At 37.0% G+C, this 20447-nt stretch overlaps 1 protein-coding gene across 11 annotated transcripts in view; it reads right to left on the reverse strand.

Moving 5' to 3' along the window:
• Nucleotides 1-260: 260 nt before the first annotated feature.
• The window catches only part of LOC109926889 (phosphoribosyl pyrophosphate synthase-associated protein 2), a 38441-nt gene continuing 18254 nt past the window's right edge, over nucleotides 261-20447 (reverse strand). For 4 of the 11 annotated variants that reach the window (XM_048609316.1, XM_048609317.1, XM_048609322.1 and 1 more), the window contains 9 exons: nucleotides 16421-16487; nucleotides 14376-14548; nucleotides 10552-10667; nucleotides 9512-9567; nucleotides 8938-9086; nucleotides 8419-8489; nucleotides 6161-6307; nucleotides 5773-5917; nucleotides 261-680 (listed from right to left, as the gene is read on the reverse strand). In XM_048609316.1, coding sequence (XP_048465273.1) covers nucleotides 661-680; nucleotides 5773-5917; nucleotides 6161-6307; nucleotides 8419-8489; nucleotides 8938-9086; nucleotides 9512-9567; nucleotides 10552-10667; nucleotides 14376-14548; nucleotides 16421-16487 — 944 coding nt within the window. In that variant the 3' untranslated portion in view covers nucleotides 261-660. Of the gene's footprint in view, nucleotides 5918-6160; nucleotides 6308-8418; nucleotides 8490-8937; nucleotides 9087-9511; nucleotides 9568-10551; nucleotides 10668-14375; nucleotides 14549-16420; nucleotides 16488-20447 lie in introns of all 11 variants that reach the window. The other 7 variants (XM_048609320.1, XM_020526747.2, XM_048609319.1 and 4 more) reach the window with 4 other exon arrangements.

Here is a 20447-nt window from a genome sequence, read left to right on the forward strand (position 1 = left end):
TAATCACACAAGTGAAATTTACGGATAATCAGTGAAGACCCACTTTCCACATTTAAAAAATGTAATTAGGGCATTACATTGATAAGCATAAATTAAACTGTAACAGTTTAAAAATTTTCAAAAGCTGAAAGTTATTTTTATCTGCAGATAGTATACAACCTTTAAGTAAACCTCCAGCACAAAAGTGCTGTCTTATTCCAAATTTTTCACACTATAAAATCTTACACATATGTATTTAAAAGAATCCTCACACATTGCAATTTTGTGCTTTTTTTCTCCAAATGTTTAATTAACGTTGATACACTTCAGCTAAATGCATGACTTACAAACGAATACCAATAATCTGTGGAAACATGGCCTTGTGACCCATTGCAAAGTAACAGATGGGCAAGTGCACAGAAATCTTTAATAGTAATTTCCAGTATTTTGCAGACCTTTGCAAAGCTAAGTATAATGATTAAATTTCTATTATAAATATACAAAGACATCAAAATCTAAAAATAAATAAATTAAAAGCATTCATCTTCCCTATTAAAGCTTTATTAGATTTTATCACAGCAGTATTGGCTAGAGATGGAGCATTATGCAAGAAAGACCATGTCCTTTTACTTCAGGGACCTTGGTGTTGATTTTGCCCAGGCTCAAAGGCAAAATCTCTCTTCAAGCTGATGTTATCAGTCCTACATAAAAAGAATATGAACAACCTCAATTTGTTTTCCAGCAATAGTCCTACTGCAAACTGCCATTAAAAAAAAGCTGCAATACTTTTACTCTGCCCATTTGTGTTTTTTTTTAAATTTTGAATGATTGCCTTAAACAGGGGAGCAGTAATCACATTACTGAAACTGGATGGACAAGCATAAACACTCAAAAGATACAAAGCTGAAAATGAAGCTTCAAAGTCTTTGGATCAATGACTATCACTACTGATGTTAACAGAACTTGATCAATGGTTTCTCAAGTCCTTCCAGCCAGTTTCACTGATTAAACAGAATGGAAGAAATACATTTAAAACAATGCCCGATTTAAAGCTGGGAAGTCAGGAAGAAATGGCAGAGTAAAACTTTTTAAATTGACACATTTGCACTGTAATAAATAATCAAAATCAAGCAAATTATAACTATCAAGTAATGGTAAACACTGTACTACTTCCACTGCCAATTACTTAATATAACATTTAAAAAATTAAAACGGTTAAACCAGTCAATACATACTTTTATCAGTGAATACACTTACCACCCAATTGGGAATCAAATTATATAAAAACCCAAAAGTATGCAACATGCCAAGCCTATTTTCTCATGATAGTCTCTGGTCTTATTCAATTATACAGTTCTATCAGAGAAATATAATAACCAGCTTTCTTTTTTCCAAAGAGTGTTTGCATTGTCTGCAGTTGATCACACATTTAGCAGGTTAAGACGCAAACAAGATATTTATAAAACTGGTTCAGGGCACAGTTGGTGAAGCACTCAATCTATTAGAAAGCCAGGGGAACGCTCTGGTTTTGAATTCTCTTCTGAGGTGGAGACATTACTATGCTGTACATGACGGGAGCAGGGGTGTCTTTGGTGCGATCCCTGAGGTCCACTCTTCAGCAACGTTACCTCATACATACACAAAAAGTCTACCTGTCTCAATGGTCACTGGACCATTAATCAGGAAACCTTCCTGAAGTTTAGAGAGAAAAAAAAAGAACAAAACACACAAAATAAAAAAGTTACTTTCAAAAGACTGCCAATTTCATCTGCACAATTGCACATGACAATTTACAATCATGAATCTTTCATTACATTCTCTATTGTAATAACACCTAAAAAAAATTTATTATTAATTTGCAACTTATTTTTGGACATTTGCACTCTAGCTCTTCAATTTTGAAGTACAAATAGTACCTTCAGGGTCTCTAAATGAGCTAGATTTCCTATGTGAAAACAGGAGTGTGGATTTTGAGAACAATATTCAAAAATTTAAAACGTGAGAAGAAACGCTGAAGAGAAGCATGCAAATCCCAGCCCAAAAAAATTCATTTCATGCAGAAAAGGGAAGAAAAAAATAAGGATTTTACGCAATGTTGATTAAAGAAAGGCAGACTTGGATATTGATTTTTTTTTCCCCTGAAGAAGTTTTAAACAAACAACTTTAAGGTTTAGCATAAACAGACAATGGACAAGTAACCTCCTCCAAGCACAAGGCAAGCTGTGAAAAATATTTGTATAGCAATTAAAAGCATGTTTGGATTTAACATTGGACCCTTTCACCAGCGCGGAGAACTGCATCAGGTATGGAAAGTCCCAAATGTGCCCATTTTAAAAACGGACCTGCATCCTGCTAAGGGAAAGTCACTTATAAAAACTTTGAACATGGATTAGTGCACATACAATTTGCAGTGAGCCATTTTCCAAGATACAGAAGCCAGACAAGAATTTCATGCTATCTGGTGAAAAGTGAACCAGACAGCTGATGACAAGAAACACCACAAGGTGCAAATATATGCCAGCATTGTTTTAATAGTTAACTCCAAGTATCAGGCATTTAAATCGGATGAAAGAATCAATAGACAGCTAGATAAGCTTTCTGCATTTATTGTATTGATATAATTGATATTTGTTTGCAATAAAGGAACTTCTGTAGCCATGCTCATGGCAAGACGGAGGATTTGCTTTGTCATAGATGTAGTAGTATGCCACAATACACAGTTCTTCATGTTATTAGCAAAACCAATTTCTTCCAAGGATAAATGTAACTTTTATAAATAGATCCAAAGGACAATTTGATGCCAATTTCTCTTATGAAATACTCTGAAATCAATTCAGGGATGACCTCTGAAATTTTTTATGATCAGCAGCTTCTGTAGCAAATCTCCAGCTTTGCCTATGATCAACATTTGCAAAGACAGTCATTTTTATTGAGTTTGCTTTTGATTTGTTTTTGCCTGTCAGAATAGAAAGTGTAACATTTTCAATCTGATAGCCAACTGTGACAAGTTCTAAAATATACATCACTGCATTGGTAACACTTCAATATTATCTTTCTTACCTATTGTGTAATACGATTGCTATTTTTAAATCATCCAGAGGATGGTGCTGTTCCCTCATGATTATGAGATAAGATGCCCATTAATCCTATTTGCTCCCAAGATAGCGAATATAGCTTGTTACAACTAAACACAGACAAAAGACACATCTGTCTCTCCATGTAACAATGGACAAGATCACAGAAGATTTTTTATTATTAACAGAGGCACCAAAGGCTCCCAATCCACCTCCTTACAGAAGAAGCATGACAAGCCTATGGCTTACAAGCTGCTGGGAGACAAAGTTTCGGAATGATATGGCCTTGCCCAAAAACTGCTCATTTTAAGTGATGGTAGGAGTCAGGGAGGAAAGATACTCATTAAAATGAGAACGATAGGGAAAAAGTCTTCACAGGACTTAAGACCAAGCCAGCTTCTTATTAACCAGGTAGTGTGGGGTACAGGCAGCAGATCCTGATCTGTCTAGTTAAGTCAAGAACATGTACATTGATTGATGCTCCAAGGCCGCACATACTCAGTTTCTGACCAAGAGTGAAACTAACACAAGATCCAGAGATGTACCTGTTTCCTCTTCACTAAAGTGTACTGGGCCACTGCATTCAATTTCCCAATGTGATCTCTATTAATGGTGAAAATTGACAACAATCAACAGTAATTCCATTCCAGAATGGTTGGTGTAGGGCTTGGGGAAAAGAAAATTCTTATGTAGTAATTAGGAAGACTTGAGGTCAAGACTTATTCCTGGGCTGGAAATGGCAATTTAACTAAATTTAATACTAGAGTCTCATTATGTTACAAATATAATTCCATCAAGGAATCAAATAATATTGTAGAATAACACCAAAGTCCACTTCTGCTTCATTAATGTTTCACAAATAGACTGCCACAATAAAGATTCATGGCTCTGCAAGTAGTTTTTTATCCTAAAATGTCCATTAGATATTTTTTAAAAAAGGCAGCATGTTAGCCATGTTTACTACTGCAAGCAAATCATATCTTACTACCTGGTCTCAGATCTTTGCAAACCATGGAAAAAGAATAGAAAAATTACAGTACAAAGAAATTCCCTTTAGAATAACTAATCTTCAACAAAAACTCTTATTCCTTGTGTTGACATGGTTGTAACCAAGTGTTAATTTCTTCTTCAGGTGCTGACTGATCTGCTGTGCATTTCTTGTTTAAATTGATGACTGATTATTTCATTAATTCAATTGCATGTTCATTGAAGCAGTCCAACACAAACTGAAACTTACCTAAGCCAACTGATCTCACATTTTGTCAATGTTAATAGATCTAGTTCACAAAACTGACTAGTATTCTTACAGGAAAGGATACTTAATGCATGATAAATGAGTTGAGTTATTTCACCATCTTACACTTCTAGAAGGAAAATCCAAAGCTACCAACTTACCAAAATGACAAACAGCAATTCAATGTCAAAAGTAACCAAGTACATTTTAGGCTCTTTGCACCGATCTTGCATTGATGTATGAATTGGCATCTACACAACCAAGTACAAAACTATGTAACTGTTTTCCCAACTTATGCCACAAAACCAATAATTCCTTCTAGAAATTATCCTCCTGCACAAATTAAATGGTTGTACAGATTTTAAAGACTTTGAAAATTGCAGCTCCACAATTTTGCCATGAGTGATATAGAAAATAAAGTTTGGAAACAAAATGAACAGCTCCCAACATGGTGCAGTTTTTTAAAGAAACTACAGTGTAGAATTTAGCAATATGATTAAAAAGGTTTCTACAGAATGTGATGTTAGCAGGTAGTAATCATCACAATTGCTCCCAATGTCCTTGGGCTGCAGAGGGAAGAAAGGATGTATAATCAGCTATCCCACTCTTAGCTGTTATCAGCATTTTGTCTAGTGCATGGTCAATTACATTGTAAGAAAACAAACTGATTCCAATGCCCCAGGGCCAAATGCACAAAAAGGCAAGATTCTGAGTGCATGACTAATAATTGAGGACCATGTTAGTTGTAGAACTGCGCTTCTTAAGAAAATGCAGCACTAAGCAGGAGGTTCATCAGGATAATCCTGGAAAGGATGGCAATATTTTATTATAATTTTTAAAAAAAACTTTTAAAGACTTTCAAAATGGGTTAAAAGCTAGATAGATCATTTAAAATTTATACCTTCGAGAAAAGGAAAAACCAAGTAATTTAATTATTCAACTGATTCACTATCTGCAATATGTAACATTTACTTATCAAAAAAACCCAGTTTATACAAAGAACTTGCATTTATATAGCACCTTTCATAACCTCAAAACATCCCAAAGTGCTTTATATCAATAAAGAATATTGAAATATAGTCACAAGATAGCAAGTTTGCACAATTCAGGTTGGCTATTTCAGGTGCTTATGTTTATTCCTTTTTTTTGTGCTGCCATCTTTTAGCTTGGAGCAGGTTATCTTCAAGAGCAAATATGTAGCCAAGACATGCAAAACATAATACAATACTCCTAAATACAAAAGCAATTAAAACAAACAGGGATTTTGGTCATACTTCTTAGCTTTTACAAAACAGCAAAGGAAATCTGAAGTATTACGCAGTTAAGTCTCCATATTCAGCAAGGTTACTTAAAAATTCACTTTACAAAGTTGGCCTTTTTGATAGAAACTTAAGATTTTGCACCAGTGAATCACGACATTTTCTTGCCAAGTAAAGTAAAGGTGCACTTCAAGGTGGCCTTAGGGATCATTTCAATCATCCATACCAATATTTCGGAATAGATATGACATTGATTCACCATTGTGGATTCTTCGAATGGCCTCAGATAAGATCATGCTGATGTCAACGGTCTTTATTTTATGGCACTGGAGTTTCTGGATTTCATGTGGGATTGTATTGGTTACTACCACCTGCAGAAGAGCAGAGTCTATAATTAACAGGAAAATGGTAATTCAATATCAGATCTCTGCTAATAATTTACAAGTCTGCATTGTTAAATAGCAAGCTGTAATAAAGAATGGCTTCCTCTCCTTGCCCCTCAACAAATGTATTTTCCAACAATAGGGAATAAATTACACTTTTGTTCAATAAATACAGAAAAAGTCTATAAATATGAATTCAATATCAACTACCTGTTGTCAGACTTTTGTTACCTCATCAATTGCAGATTCTTCTATCAATCTGGGTGCATCAGATGACAAAAGCCCGTGAGTTGCCATTACATAGATTTTGTAAGCCCCTCTCTCCTTCAATGTATCTGCAGCTGCTAAAAAGCTATCAACGTCATCAATTATGTCATCCTGTCAAAAATTCAAATTTTAAAAAATAGTCTATTAGTAAATTTGATTTCAGTTTAAAAAAGTAAGCTTAACTGAAGGGACAAGAACAATATTTTGTTTCTGGAGCACAATAACATCCTCTGCTGAGAAGAAGTGCAAAAAGTGTCTATAAGTGATCTCACTGCAGCTTTACATGCAACTCCAATTTTCCAGAGGGCCTGTTTCCATCATTAGCAGGAGTATGACTGACAAATTACGCGTAGGCTTACGTTTCTTCCAATCCTGATACAGAAGTTTAAAATGACTCACAAAGGCACTCTCTATCTGTGGACTGAAGAATGCCTAACTGAAAGACGTTTGGGACAATATTAAACACACAGAAAACAGTCTAAGGCACAAATTTGGAACTCATCATTTGGAACCAACATCAAAAGTGACTGATCCAGGAAACTGCAAACATAACTCTAGAGCTCTAGAGCATAACTTCAGATGCTCAACAGTAAGGTTCATGTAAACTTTTGCAGCACAGTAGGAACTTCAATTGACAGGACTTGGTGGTTTAAAGATCCATACGATCTCTCTAAAATAAAATGACAAGAGTTCAAAGTTCATTTACAAAACAAGCTTGTTGTTTACAAGCTAAATAGATAGCCTGCCAATTTTTAAATATTAAATCAATTTGATAATAGGCAATCTCAAGGCTACAATTAGGATTTTGTTTACAAAATCCCCAGGCTAACCTTCACTTTCATATTTCTCTACTCTCACTAGATTATTTAAGGGTGATAGCAAGAAGCACTGATCATCCCCTTACATGAAAGAAGGTGCTGGCTTTGCAGACATTTTGCATGTCAATACTGGTCAGCATTAAAAACTGAACATTCTGTGCCCCTCTGCTCAAACAAATTGAAGGAAAAAGATACTGACAATTAGTTTACTCCGATGAATAGCCAATTATAGTTCTGTTGATTTGGCAAAGAACAGCGACTTTATTGTTACTAATATAGAATAATGAATAACACAAAGGACCTCATTGGTTCAGTGCCAGTATACAGTGAAGTCTGAATGTTAACAAAGTGAACTTGTTTGTTTACAAACAAGCATGAAGAATTAGAGGCTTTATCACCAACTTCAAGCTTTAAATCAAATTCATGTGAATGAAACCCATGATTTACATCAAAAGGTAATAAAAATGTTTGAATGACTAATCCTTGAAGTTATAAAATTTTTTTTACTGCAATTGTAGCCTTCATGAAAAAACCTAGCTTAATGAATCTAGACGTTCCAAAACGCTGAAATTCTGCTTCTGACCTTAATCAACATACACTCACTGCAATATTAAAAATTGCAAGAGTTATAAATCAAGAGTGGCAATTATTAATTTGACTCACTAAATTCACTAATAAAGTGCAACTAACCTTGAAGAAATGTATATTTATTCTGGAATTGCTGCATTATGAGGGGTTTGAGGATAAAATTATTATTTGTTCATATTAACATAAAAGATCAAATTGACTTGACTTTTAATCTCAGAAGTTAAAAGCCATCTTATTTTAAAAGTCTCCATCTACTTTGCTTTTAGTATTTTTGCAAATGAGTGCCTTTTTAAGAAAACAGGAATTTTCAAGTTTGGACATATTGGTACTTCTGTACTATCTAATATCACTTACCATCTCGTTTTCCAGCATTAAACTTTTTCCATCTCAACAATGCTGTGTAGGTCACAATTTAAAGAAATGTCTAATTAGTAATTTAAGAATTGAGAAAAAGCTTCCTTACCAAAAGACAGTGACGACAATGTGCAACCCTCTTCCGCATGAGTAATTGAGTTGAATAGTATAGATGCATTTATTAAGGGGAAGCCAAATAATTTGCAGAAGGGGAAAATGCCCAAATTAAACAAATACCTGCATGGACTGGCTGAACCAAAAGGTCTGTTCTTGTGCTGCATATCCTATTTAAAAGCTGCTTTAAAAAAGTTAGTAACCTGTTTTACTATTTTACATTTTCAGCAAACCTCTGAAAATATTTCACGAAAACAAAAGATCTTTCCTTACTAGTATTTTAAAGTAAAACATTTCCCCATTATGTATAGTGTTGATGTCTACCAAGACTTTCAAGGGTAAACTCACCACAATAATAGCTATTCTTCCTCCTACATCTCCAACAACTGTGATTGGAGGCTTTTCCTTTGGAATCGCCACTGATGGAACGAAAAATTAAAAAAAATCAAGATATCACACCTGTTACACTCATAAGCTCATTTCAATAGAAGCAAGCAATTCATTTGCAAACAAACCTCTCACTGAAAATTATTAGGCAGAGTCTGCGATTAAAAGTAAAGTGAGAATTAAGGTATAATTAGAAATACAAACAATACAAAGCATATGGCAATGTCTTTAACTCTTCATATCCGATCAACACCACTGTACAGTTAGCAATAAACAAAACAGCCTGGTGAAAGCAGCATTTAAACTTAAATGAAAAATTGCTTTTAACATATTGAGAACCTGGCTGGAAGAATAACATTAATCCACCTTTTTAAAATAGAATCACAGAGCTTTATTTCATTTATCTAAGGTATTGGTTCATTTGTGTTAGCATTCAATTTGCACAACAAAAATAACAAATATATGACACCATCAACTTACTAGGTATTTCCAGGCTGGGGTGTATAGCAGCTGCATTTTTCACTGTTGGTGGTGAATGCCGGCCATCAACTAAATCTGACTCTGCATCCTGCACTTCACCGTGTATAACGGCAATTCCTAAACGTAATCGCTCAGCAAAAGACTGTGCTCTTTAATAGAAAAAAGACCAGGTCTTTAAGAAACAGCTCTCCAACAGAAATTGTCTTTATTGTAACATTACACAATACAGGAATGTTCATTTTAAGTGCAAAACTTTCAACTTAAAAAAAAAGTGTGGGAGAAACAAGTGAAAGAATATGTTGGAGAGGAAAATATTGTCTCTTTTGCTAGGATTCAGAGGAAACTTAATACTGAAACCTTGTAACAAGGAATCGATCGCTCAAAATCTTGGAACACAGACTCCTTAACAGCAATATGGGTGTACCTATATCCACAGGGACTTCAGGGGTTCAAGGCAAATGCTCACCATGACCTTCACAGTCAATTAGAGGTAGACAATAATTGCTTGCCTTGTCATCAATGCTGACATCTCATGAATAGATTAAAAGAAGTCCCTATTCTGGTGCGCGCGTACCTTTTGGCAGATGCTGGTGACTTTGCGACAATCACTGCATTTCTGTAATCAGGGATCTGCACAAGGAACGATCGATCAGGGAAGAGAGAGGGAGAGAGTTAAATATGAATTACTTAAACCCTTACACTCCATCATGCATATCATCAGCATTATTTGCTCTCAGCTCATATCACATTATAACAATTGTTTAATATTTTAAAACCAACATAGACATATTAGAGGAGAACACTATCAATGTTAGATTTAGTTACTGGTTTCAGCTGTTAATCTCATATCAAATCACACCTGGTCCTTGGATTTTCATAGTGCTACACATATCTCAGTCAGCACTATTTAGACAGTTCAGCTATAGCAAAACAAGCAGCTTTGTTTTAGCTTACTATGACAAATTGCCAAAATTATATTAGAAATCAACAACACCAATGTGCTTTTCATAGCAATTTTATAAACTACACAATAGATAAAATCAACAGCATTTTGGTGATTTTCTCAAAACAGATTCTCTCATCTCAATTTGTTCCAAGTTGCTGATGTTGGAAGAACACAACTCAAAAATGTAGAGCAAATAGTACTGGAATGCTAATGTTTATACAATATAACCCCCCTCCATTTTCTTCCATCAATGCTTAGAGACTAATACTGGTGAGCCTCAAACTGGGCTCTGCAAGCTCAATGTGCGCTCAGCACTAAATTATACCGAGCAATGCCACACCATTATCAAATATGTAATCAAGTGGTTCTACCATCTATATTGCTGTGCTAAACTGAAATCTACATTTTATAAGCAGTACAGATCCTAAAATGTTAAACATAGTAATGAAATTTATTCAAAGCGGTTCCTGATATTCAAAGCAACAACAAGCCCCTGGCAAATTTAACTTCTTTTAAAGTATAACACTGAACCATATATACATTGCTTTCGTATAGAATCTCAAATATTTAGGCAAGTAACTGTAGTTGTGTGCATTTTTGGTGACAGCTAACAGTGCATCTCATCTCTGAAAACATACAGTGTCAGTCAATAATTCCATTAACCTCACCTCTTCCTGAATGTATTGTAGGAGGAATGGAGATGCTCGCAGATTATCAACTGGAATATTGAAAAATCCCTGGATTTCTTTCTGATGCAAATCCATTGTAATCAAGTGAGTCAAGCCTGAGGAGAGTGTGGAAATAAATACGAAATCTGCGACAACTTGAGTTCTTATCCACTTAGTGCCCCAGTAGCAGCAATCAAATCACACAACAAATTACTAAACATTTAGCAATTTAGTCTTGAACTTGCTTTATTAAAAGCATGGTTAAATTAATGTCTTGTTTCAGAATCCTTTTCATTCATCCCACACTATAATGTCAGTTAACCTTGTTCACCAAGAGAAATTGTTGCTCTTTCAAAACATTTTTAGTTTTTGAAGTGCACTTGCCCTCTTTAGTCTTCACATTCAAAATACCCTTGAAAGTTTAAAAGCAACACGGGGAAGAGATATGTTTTAGAGAAAGAAACTCCCAAGATGAATACATACTATACATATTTTTATTACATTTACTCTGCAAATTTAAGAACATAAATTGTGCCCAAAATGCTCAAGAGAATATGAAGGAGTGAAGTTTGTTTGATATGACACTTTGCAAATGAAGATGATAATGCTTCAATAGAGGTGACAACAGCTCATTTGGAAGAAACCTCCCTTTTACCCATTTGTTGACCAGCCAATTCACCACACACTATCTCAACCTACTCTCACTTCTCGCTGTAACCTAAAGTTTTATTGCCTAGTAAACTAAATTGCATATAACCTTAGCAGCACATCATCCCTGAACACCAAATAATCCACACTTCCACAAAATGAGATTTGTAAGAAATATTAAAGTAGATATGCAAGAACTAAGTCGAACAATGTCACAGCAACTGAACAGGTGACTAAATTCTTCAAAAATTGCTAAGATACAACCAACAACCGTATAATGCAGTTTATTTTTTGAAATAGTTTTGCACTTAGTTATATAATACAAGTGATAACCAAAATACTGGAAAACTAACTTCAGCCACTAACTAACTTTCTGACTACTGCAACCCGACTACACAGATTACCACAACTCTCAAAATTATTTCAGAAGGACTATAAACACATTTAGGATTCTGATGAAGAGTCACAGAATCATAGAATCTCTACAGTAGAGAAAGAGGTAATTTAGCCCATTAAGTCTGCACCGACCCTACAAACAGCATAAGACAATAGGAGCAGAATTAGGCCATTTAGCCCATCGACTCTGCTCTGCCATTCAATCATGACTGATATGCTTCTCAACCTCATTCTCTTGCCTTCTCCCCAAAATCCTTGACCCCATTACTATTCAAAACCTATTAATCTTTGTCTTAAAGTCAATTACTTTGCCACAGAAGGTTAGGGAGGCCATAAGTTCCACAGGTTCATCTGACTGAAATTCCTAATCTCAGTTCTAAAAAGGGTCATCCTCTTACTCTGACGCTGTGCTCTTGGGTCAGAGTCTCTCTTACTCATGGAAGCATCTTCTCCATGTCCACTCTATCTAGGCATCTCAGTATTCTGAGAGCTTCAATAGGATACCCCTTCATCCTTCTAAATTGCATACAGTACAGACCCCGAGTCTTCAACCACTCATAATGACAGTCTCTTCATTCCCAGGTTCATTCTTGAGAACCTCCTCTGGACTCCCTTCTAGGTCAGCACATCCTTCCCAAGGTATGGGGCACAAATCTGCTCATACTATTCCAAATGTGGTCTTGACCGCAGCCTTAAAACAACCTCAGCAGCAAATCTTGTATTTTAGCCCTCTCAATCTGAACGTTAAAGTTAACATTGCAAGTACAATGTTAAGGGAATTTTGAACTAGGATTCCCAAAGCCTTTTCCCTGTTAGAAAATAGTCTGCCTACCAGAGAGCATAACCTCACACTTTCACACATTGCATTTCATGTACCACTCCTCTGCCCACCCTCCTAGCCTGTCCAAGTCCTTCTGCAGCCTTCCTACTTCCTCAACACCAGCTTTCACTCCACCTATCTTCCACTGGCTTTTAAACCTTGCCAATCATCTGGTTTACAACAATGCATGCTGTCTTTCTGTAATTTTGAAATGATCCTTAACTTCCTTGGTTAACCTTAGGCAGTTTATCTATTTCCTAGAACTCTTCCACAATGGGATATACGTTTGCTGCAAGTCATGAACTACTTTAATAGTTCAGTCTTTTCTGCTAAATTCTGTTCTTAGTGCACTCCAGCCCTCATCCCCATGTAATTACCTTTATTTAAGTTTGTGTAGTTGTTTCTGACTCAACTTTCTCATTCTCAAACTGAATGCAAATTCTGTCATGTTATGGTCACTTTCCTTCAAGGATCTTTTACTCAGATCACTCAGTAAACCTGCCTTATTACACATTACAAGATGCAAAATAGCCTGATCCCTGGTTGGATCCACAAAATATTGTTCTAAAAAATCCCCTAAATATATCACCATATGAACTTTTTCTTACGGCTAATTTTGCCGATTTGATTTTCCCAATCTACATGAAGAGTAAATGTCACCCATGAATAATGTACAGCTATTTTTTTAAAACACACCATTATCACAAAACTTATGTCCTATGGAACATCTGTCAGGAGGCCTACAGACTACTCCCATCACTGTCACCTTCCTCTTGTTATTTATTATCCCAATCCATATGGATCCTATAAAGTCCAATCCTCGATAATTTCTTACTATCATACTTATTCCATATCAGACTAACAAAGCTTCACTTCCTCTCCATTCTTTTGAAAAGACACAACCCTGAATAATTCCCAGCTTTGATACCCTTCTATAAATCTCCATAATAGCCGTAAGATATTACCCATTTACCTCTATTTGAGCTGTTAATTTATTTATTTTGCTCCAAATACATGTTTAAGTAAAGATCCATTAATTTGCCTTTTTACAAATTCCCCTGCTTCGACTCCAACTGCTATTATGTTTACGCTTGTATGCTCTGTCCCTTCCTGCCCCACTCTGGGTATCATTATCAAGAGAGTTGCCCTACAATGATGCCATATCCTTTTGCTTTGTAAACCTAAGTATCTTCTCATCTAGCCCCCATCCCCCACCACCACCACTCACCCCATCCCTGCTCTCACCAAACTCAAAGACTGGACATTCTATCACTGTTCTAGGACTTGACCAAATAACCTTGGTCGACATCAATGTGACACAGAATACTGCATGGACAAACATATTGCCTTTTGGTTGAGGATTCAAAATTAAGACCATCAGTCATCTCAGTGGATGCAAGGCCTCCATTGGCATAAGCAGAACTCAGAAGATCACCCAGTGTTTGATCAACATTTATCACTTGATCGTCACCAAAAACAGATCAACTGGTCATCACTCCAGTGCTGCGTTTCTGGATTCTAGCCGAGAACAGATTTGGTATTGCATTTGCCTAACACCAATGAGTACACTTAATTCATTTGCTGCAAAGTTAGTTTTTAATGTCTCAAAGGTGCAAAAAGTGAAGCTCTTTCTCTTCAAAAATAAAACAAAATTCTTCACCACAGTTCAGGTACAGCGCCATCGAACAGAAGTGAAGAATAAGCAGCAAAATAGAAGTTGCTGTAAAAGCTCAGCAGGTCTGGCAACATCTGTGAAGAAAAAACAAATCAGTTAACATTTCGGGTCCGGCGACCCTTCCTCAGAACCGGACCCGAAAAGTTAATTCTGACTTTTTTCTTCACAGATGCTGCCAGACCTGCTGAGCTTTTCCAGCAACTTCTATTTTTGTTCCTGATTTACAGCATCCGCAGTTCCTTCAGTTTTTATTTTTGCAGAATAAGCAGCTCAAACACAACTCACCGGCTTTACACATCATGGATGCAAGAAGCTTGGACACAATGGAACCTCTTTTCCTCATTTTACATTGCTTACTGTATGGAAAGTAAGGGATTACACCAATGATATTCTTGGCACATGAGGTCTTACAGGCATAGATCATGATAAGGAGTTCCATAATGGTGGTATTGACATCCCTGTTTATTAAAAAAAAAGCAAATTATAAATTTGTAAAGTAGTTCTTTTATCATATTGGGCAATGACATTTATATTGAATTTATATCCATTGCTCTCCCCTTTCTTTGCCCCCTTTAAAAAAGTCATCCTCAAACAGGACCAACAGTCCTGAAAACTGACAGTATGACTTCCTAACAAAATTGAACAATGTAACAGAACAGCCACCCCCACAATCAGGACTATGTGAAAGTAAACTGCTGAATTTTGGTAAGGCAAATCAGGGTGGCACTTATACACTTAATGATAAGGTTCTGGTGAGTGTTGCCGAACAAACAGACCTTGGAGTGCAGGTTCATAGTTCCTTCAAACTGGAGTCGCAGGTAGACAGGGTAGTGAAGGCAGCATTTGGTATGTTTGCCTTTATTGGTCAGTGCTTTGAGCATAGGAGTTGGGAGGTCATGCTGCGGCTGTACAGGACATTGGTTAGGCCACTTTTAGAATACTGTGTTCAGTTCTGGTCTCCCTGCTACAGGAAGGATGTTGTGGAACTTGAAAGGGTTCAGAAAAGATGTACAAGAATGTTGCCATGGTTGGAGGGTATGAGCTACAGGGAAAGGCTGAATAAACTGGGGCTATTTTCCCTGGAGCAGAGGATGAAAGGTGACCTTATAGAAGTTTAAGAGGTTACGAGGGGCATGGGTAGGGTGAATAGCCAAGGACTTTCCTCCAGGATAGGGAGTCAAAAACTAGAGGGCATGGTTTAAGGTTAGAAGGGAAAGATTTAAAAGGGGCTTTTTTAAAGGGGCAAATTTTTCTATGCAGAGGGTGGTGCGTGTATTGAGTTAGATGCCAAAAGAAGTGGTGGAGGCTGGTACAATTATAATATTTAAAGAGGTGTTGGGATGAGTATATGAATAGGAAGGGTTTAGAGGGACATGGGCCAAATGCTGGCAAATGGGACTAGATTAATTTAGGATATCTGGTTGGCAAGAACAAGTTGGACCGAAGGGTCTGTTTCCATGCTGTACATCTCTGTCTCTCTTACTCTCTCCAGGCAAATCCAACTAATGAAGCAACTTAAGGCTAGACTTAAAACTGCTATCTCGGTTAGTCCTGAAACGATTCAGTACTGTAGCTACTTGGCCAATTACAATAACACTGTTCCTCTGGTGTCACATAAAACTGAAAATTAATAGGCAGACAGCCCTAATGTAGCTCTGCACAAATGTTCAAATCGATACACTGGCAATCCAGCTTTATGCAACAGCGGAGATATTACGAGTTTTTCTTTAATGTAGTCAGGTAGGTTGAACCAGATCATTGAGAATTGCAACAGTCTTTCACAGGTTTCTTTTAATTAACAAAATGCTGGTAAAACACAACAATATTTCTTAGAATCTATCAAGAGCTTCAGCTTATGTCAGATCTGTAGTTGAGACTAACTTCTTGGAGAACCAGGATAGATCTCCAAGCATGTTCAATTGTTGTGAAAACTGATTAACACAGACAAAATGACCACCGAAAATCAAAATAAATGTTTTAGGAGGTAAAATCCAGTGTGTATTTCTAATTTTAAATGTGGTATTTTGCAATTAGAGAGATCTAACTTTTAAAATGTACATGCAACTCTGAAAGGTTAATTTAATATTTGTTCTGCTGTAAGTCAAAGAAACAGAACTGGTGTTCTTTCTTTGATTGCATTTAAATACTGAAGTTACAAAACCCAACTTTAAATCAAAGTCAAATTCAAATTCAAAGGTACCAGAGATTAGAGATAAAACTTCATTTTCAAAACACATCTCATGCAAAAGCCAAGTGCAAATTGCATAAAATTACATTCCTTATTTGATCAGTGAAATGCACAGTAAAGAATTACATTTAATATGACTTACTTTGAAACAGTCTGAATAATAAACACATCTTTTCCTCGGACAGATTCCTGAATGTGTACTATTGTTTCTATTAGAAAGAAAATAAAAAAGTTAACAACTCAAAATTCGAGTTTAATTATACATTGCTAATCACCATTTTTCCACAGATTAAATCTCAATAATTACTTCAATGTAAAAATTATAGCATAAGATGGAGAATAGGTTCACTCAACAATTTAAGGATATCTGACATCTATAAAAAGCAAGGAACATTGTCCCGTCGAAGCAACTAAAGAGAGACTGAGAAATTCTATCTTGTTAAAATACTACATGAATTGTATATTCTACATTTTCATTAAACAGAAGATTTTGGACCATAATCACCACTGTTATTTCCAGGACCTGTAATTGCACAGAACAAAACAACAAGACAATATATTTGCACATGTCACAAAGTGGTGCAACCACTTTTCTCTCATTGCACTGTAATTTGTGCCCCTGTACAAAGGCCCAGATTAGGTAGTCGCAAAAACAGCAAAATGGTCAGGTTCCATCTCCTTGAAGGTGGCATCACAGGCAGAAAGGGTAGTGAAGGCGGCATTTGGTACACTTGCCTTTATTGGTCAGTGCATTGAATATGGGAGTTGGGAATCATGTTGCGGTTGTACAGGATATTGTTCAGGCCACTTTTGGAATACTGCGTGCAATTCTGGTCTCCCTGCTAGAGGAAAGATGTTGTTAAACTTGAAAGGATGCAGAAAAGATTTACAAGGATGTTGCTGGGACTGGAGGGTTTGAGCTATAGGAAGAGGCTGAATTGGCTGGGGCTATTTTCCCTAGAGCACCGGAGGTTGAGAGGTGACCTTATAGAGGTTTATAAAATCATGAGGGGCATGGATAGGGTGAATAGCCAAGGTCTTTACCCCAGGGTAGGAGAGTCCAGGATTAGAGGACATGAGTTTAAGGTGACAGGGGAAAGATTTAAAGGGGACTGTAAGAAAAGGGGTAATCTGCCATGGGTGTCTAAAGAAATAAGGAAGGCTATCAAATTGAAAGAGACGGCATACAAAGTGGCCAAAAACAGCATGAAACTAGAAGATTGGGAAAACTTTAAAGGTCAACAGAAAGCCACAAAAAGAGCTATAAAGAAAAGTAAGATAGAACATGAGAAAAAACTAGCACAGAATATAAAGACAGATAGCAAAAGTTTCTATAAATATATAAAACGAAAAAAAAGTGGTTAAAGTAAACATTGGCCCTTTAGAGGATGAGAAGGGGAATTTAGTTATGGGATATGATGAAATGGCCGAGGCATCGAACAGGTATTTTGTATCGGTCTTCACAGTGGAGGACACTAATAACATGCCAGTAACTGACAAAGAGACGAAGGTAGGTGAGGACCTGGAAACAACCATTATTACGGAAGAGGTAGTGTTGGGCAAGCTAATGGAGCTAAGGGTTGATAAGTCTCCTGGCCCTGACAGAATGCATCCCAGGGTACTACAAGAGATGGCGGGAGAAATAGCAGGTGCACTGGCAGTAATTTTCCAAAATTTGCTGGAGTCTAGGGCAGTCCCAGCAGATTGTAAAACAGCAAATGTGACGCCACTGTTTAAAAAAGGGAAGTAGACAAAAGATGGGGAATTATAGACTGGTTAGCTTAACCTCTGAGGTGGGGAAGATGCTCGAGTCTATTGTCAAGGAAGAAATAGCAAGGCATCTTGATAGAAATTGTCCCGTTGGGCAGACGCAGCATGAGTTCATGAAGGGCAGGTCATGCTTGACAAATCTTTTGGAATTCTATGAAGACATTACGAACAAGGTGGACAATGGGGAGCCAGTGGATGTGGTGTACCTAGAAGGCCAAAAGGCCTTCGACAAGGTGCCGCACAAGAGGCTACTTCATAAGAGAAGGATGCATGGCGTTAAGGGTAAAGTATTAGCATGGATAGAGGATTGGATGACTAACAGGAAGCAAAGAGTGGGGATAAATGAGTGCTATTCTAGCTGGCAGTCAGTGACTAGTGGTGTGCCTCAGGGATCGGTTTTGGGACCGCAATTATTTACAATTTATATAGATGATTTGGAGTTGGGGACCACGTGTAGGGTGTCAAAGTTTGCAGATGACACTAAGATGAGTGGCAGAGCAAAGTGTGCAGATGACTGTGAAACTTTGCAGAGGAACATAGATACATTGAGTGAGTGGGCAAAGGTCTGGCAGATGGAATACAATGTAAATAAATGTGAAGTCATATGTTTTGGTAGGAGTAATAGTAAAAAGGATTATTACTTGAATGGTAAAAAGTTGCAGCATGCTGCTATGCAGAGGGACCTGGGTGTCCTTGTGCATGAATCACAGAAGGTAGGTCTGCAGGTACAACAAGTAATTAGGAAGGCAAATGGAATTTTGTTCTTCATTGCTAAAGGGATTGAGAATAAAAGCAGAGAGGTTATGCTGCAGCTGTACAAGATGCTAGTGAGGCCACACCTGGAGTACTGTGTGCAGTTTTGGTCTCCTTACTTGAGAAAGGATGTACTGGCACTGAAGGGGGTGCAAAGGAGGTTCACTAGGTTGATTCCGGAGTTGAGGGGGTTGGCTTATGAGGAGAGACTGAGTAGATTGGGATTATATTCATTGGAATTCAGAAGATTGAGGGGGGATCTTATAGAAACATATAAAATTATGAAGGGAATAGATAAGATAGAAGTAGAGAGGATGTTTCCACTGGCAGGTGAAGCTAGGACAAGAGGGCATAGCCTCAAGATTAGAGGGAGCAGATTTAGGACTGAATTGAGAAGGAACTTGATCACCCAGAGGGTTGTTAATCTATGGAATTCCTTGCCCAGTGAAGTAGTTGACGCTACTTCAGTAAACGTTTTTAAAGATAAGATAGATTTTTTTTGAACAATAAAGGAATTAAGGGATACGGTGAGAACACGGGTAAGTGGATCCGAGTCCACGAAAAGATCAGCCATGATCTTATTGAATGGCGGAGCAGGCTCGAAGGGCTGGACGGCCTACTCCTGCTCCTAGTTCTTATGTTCTATGTTCTTATCTTCTTATGTTCTCATGACCTAAGGGGCAACTGTTTCACACGGAGGGTGCTGCATGCATGGAATGAGATACCAGAAGAAATGGTGGATGGTGGTACAATTAGAACATTTAAAAAAGCATCTGGATGGGTATATGAATAGGAAGGGTTTAACAGGGATATAGGCCAAATGGGGCTCAATTTATACAGGATATCTGGTCAGCACGGGCGAGTTGGACTGAAAGGTCTGTCTCTGTACTGAACAGCTCTATGGCTCTATTACATTATGCCACTGAAAACAACAGGAATTTCTGGGGTCTACTCATTCAACGGTTAGTGAATCTGTGGTTTTCCAGAGATTTTGATGTTGACAGCAATGAAATTGATGAGAAGTTCCACTTTTATGTTGCTTGTCTCACTGTAAAACTCCTTGAAACCATTTTGCTGAAAGAAGTAACTAGGCTTTTAAATGGTTTATAAATGCCAAGATTCTTACAATACCTAGGATCAAATTTAGTGTCGCAAACTTTTTAATTCCAGATTTACTTCATTAATGGAATTACTCACAAAGACCCTCATGTAGTCCAGAAAGGCAAATTTTCTATCTGAGATATCAAATTTCTGCCTTGAAACAAAAATATTCCAAAATACATTTTTAAAAACGCTTCCTCATTTTAGTCTCTATCTTAATTCAGTCAATCAGCATTTTCAATATCTAAAAAAGGAAAAGTGAAGGAGAACTCGGCATTTAAAGCGTTCTGTATAGCGCGGAGTACTTCAATGCACTTAGAACACAAGAACCTGGAGGAGTAGGCCATCTGGCTCTTCAAGCCTGCCCCATCACTCAGTAAGATCATGGCCGATCTTTTCATGGCCTCAATTCCACTTACCCACCCTCTCACCATAACCACTAATTCCTTTACCATTCAAAAAATTATTTTAGCTTTAAAAACATCCGATGAGTTAGCCTCAACTACTTCACTGGGCAGGGAATGCCACAGATTCACAACCCTTTG

The sequence above is a fragment of the Rhincodon typus genome, chromosome 21, assembly GCF_021869965.1.
Source record: "Rhincodon typus isolate 14 chromosome 21, sRhiTyp1.1, whole genome shotgun sequence".
Classification (NCBI taxonomy): Eukaryota; Metazoa; Chordata; class Chondrichthyes; order Orectolobiformes; family Rhincodontidae; genus Rhincodon; species Rhincodon typus.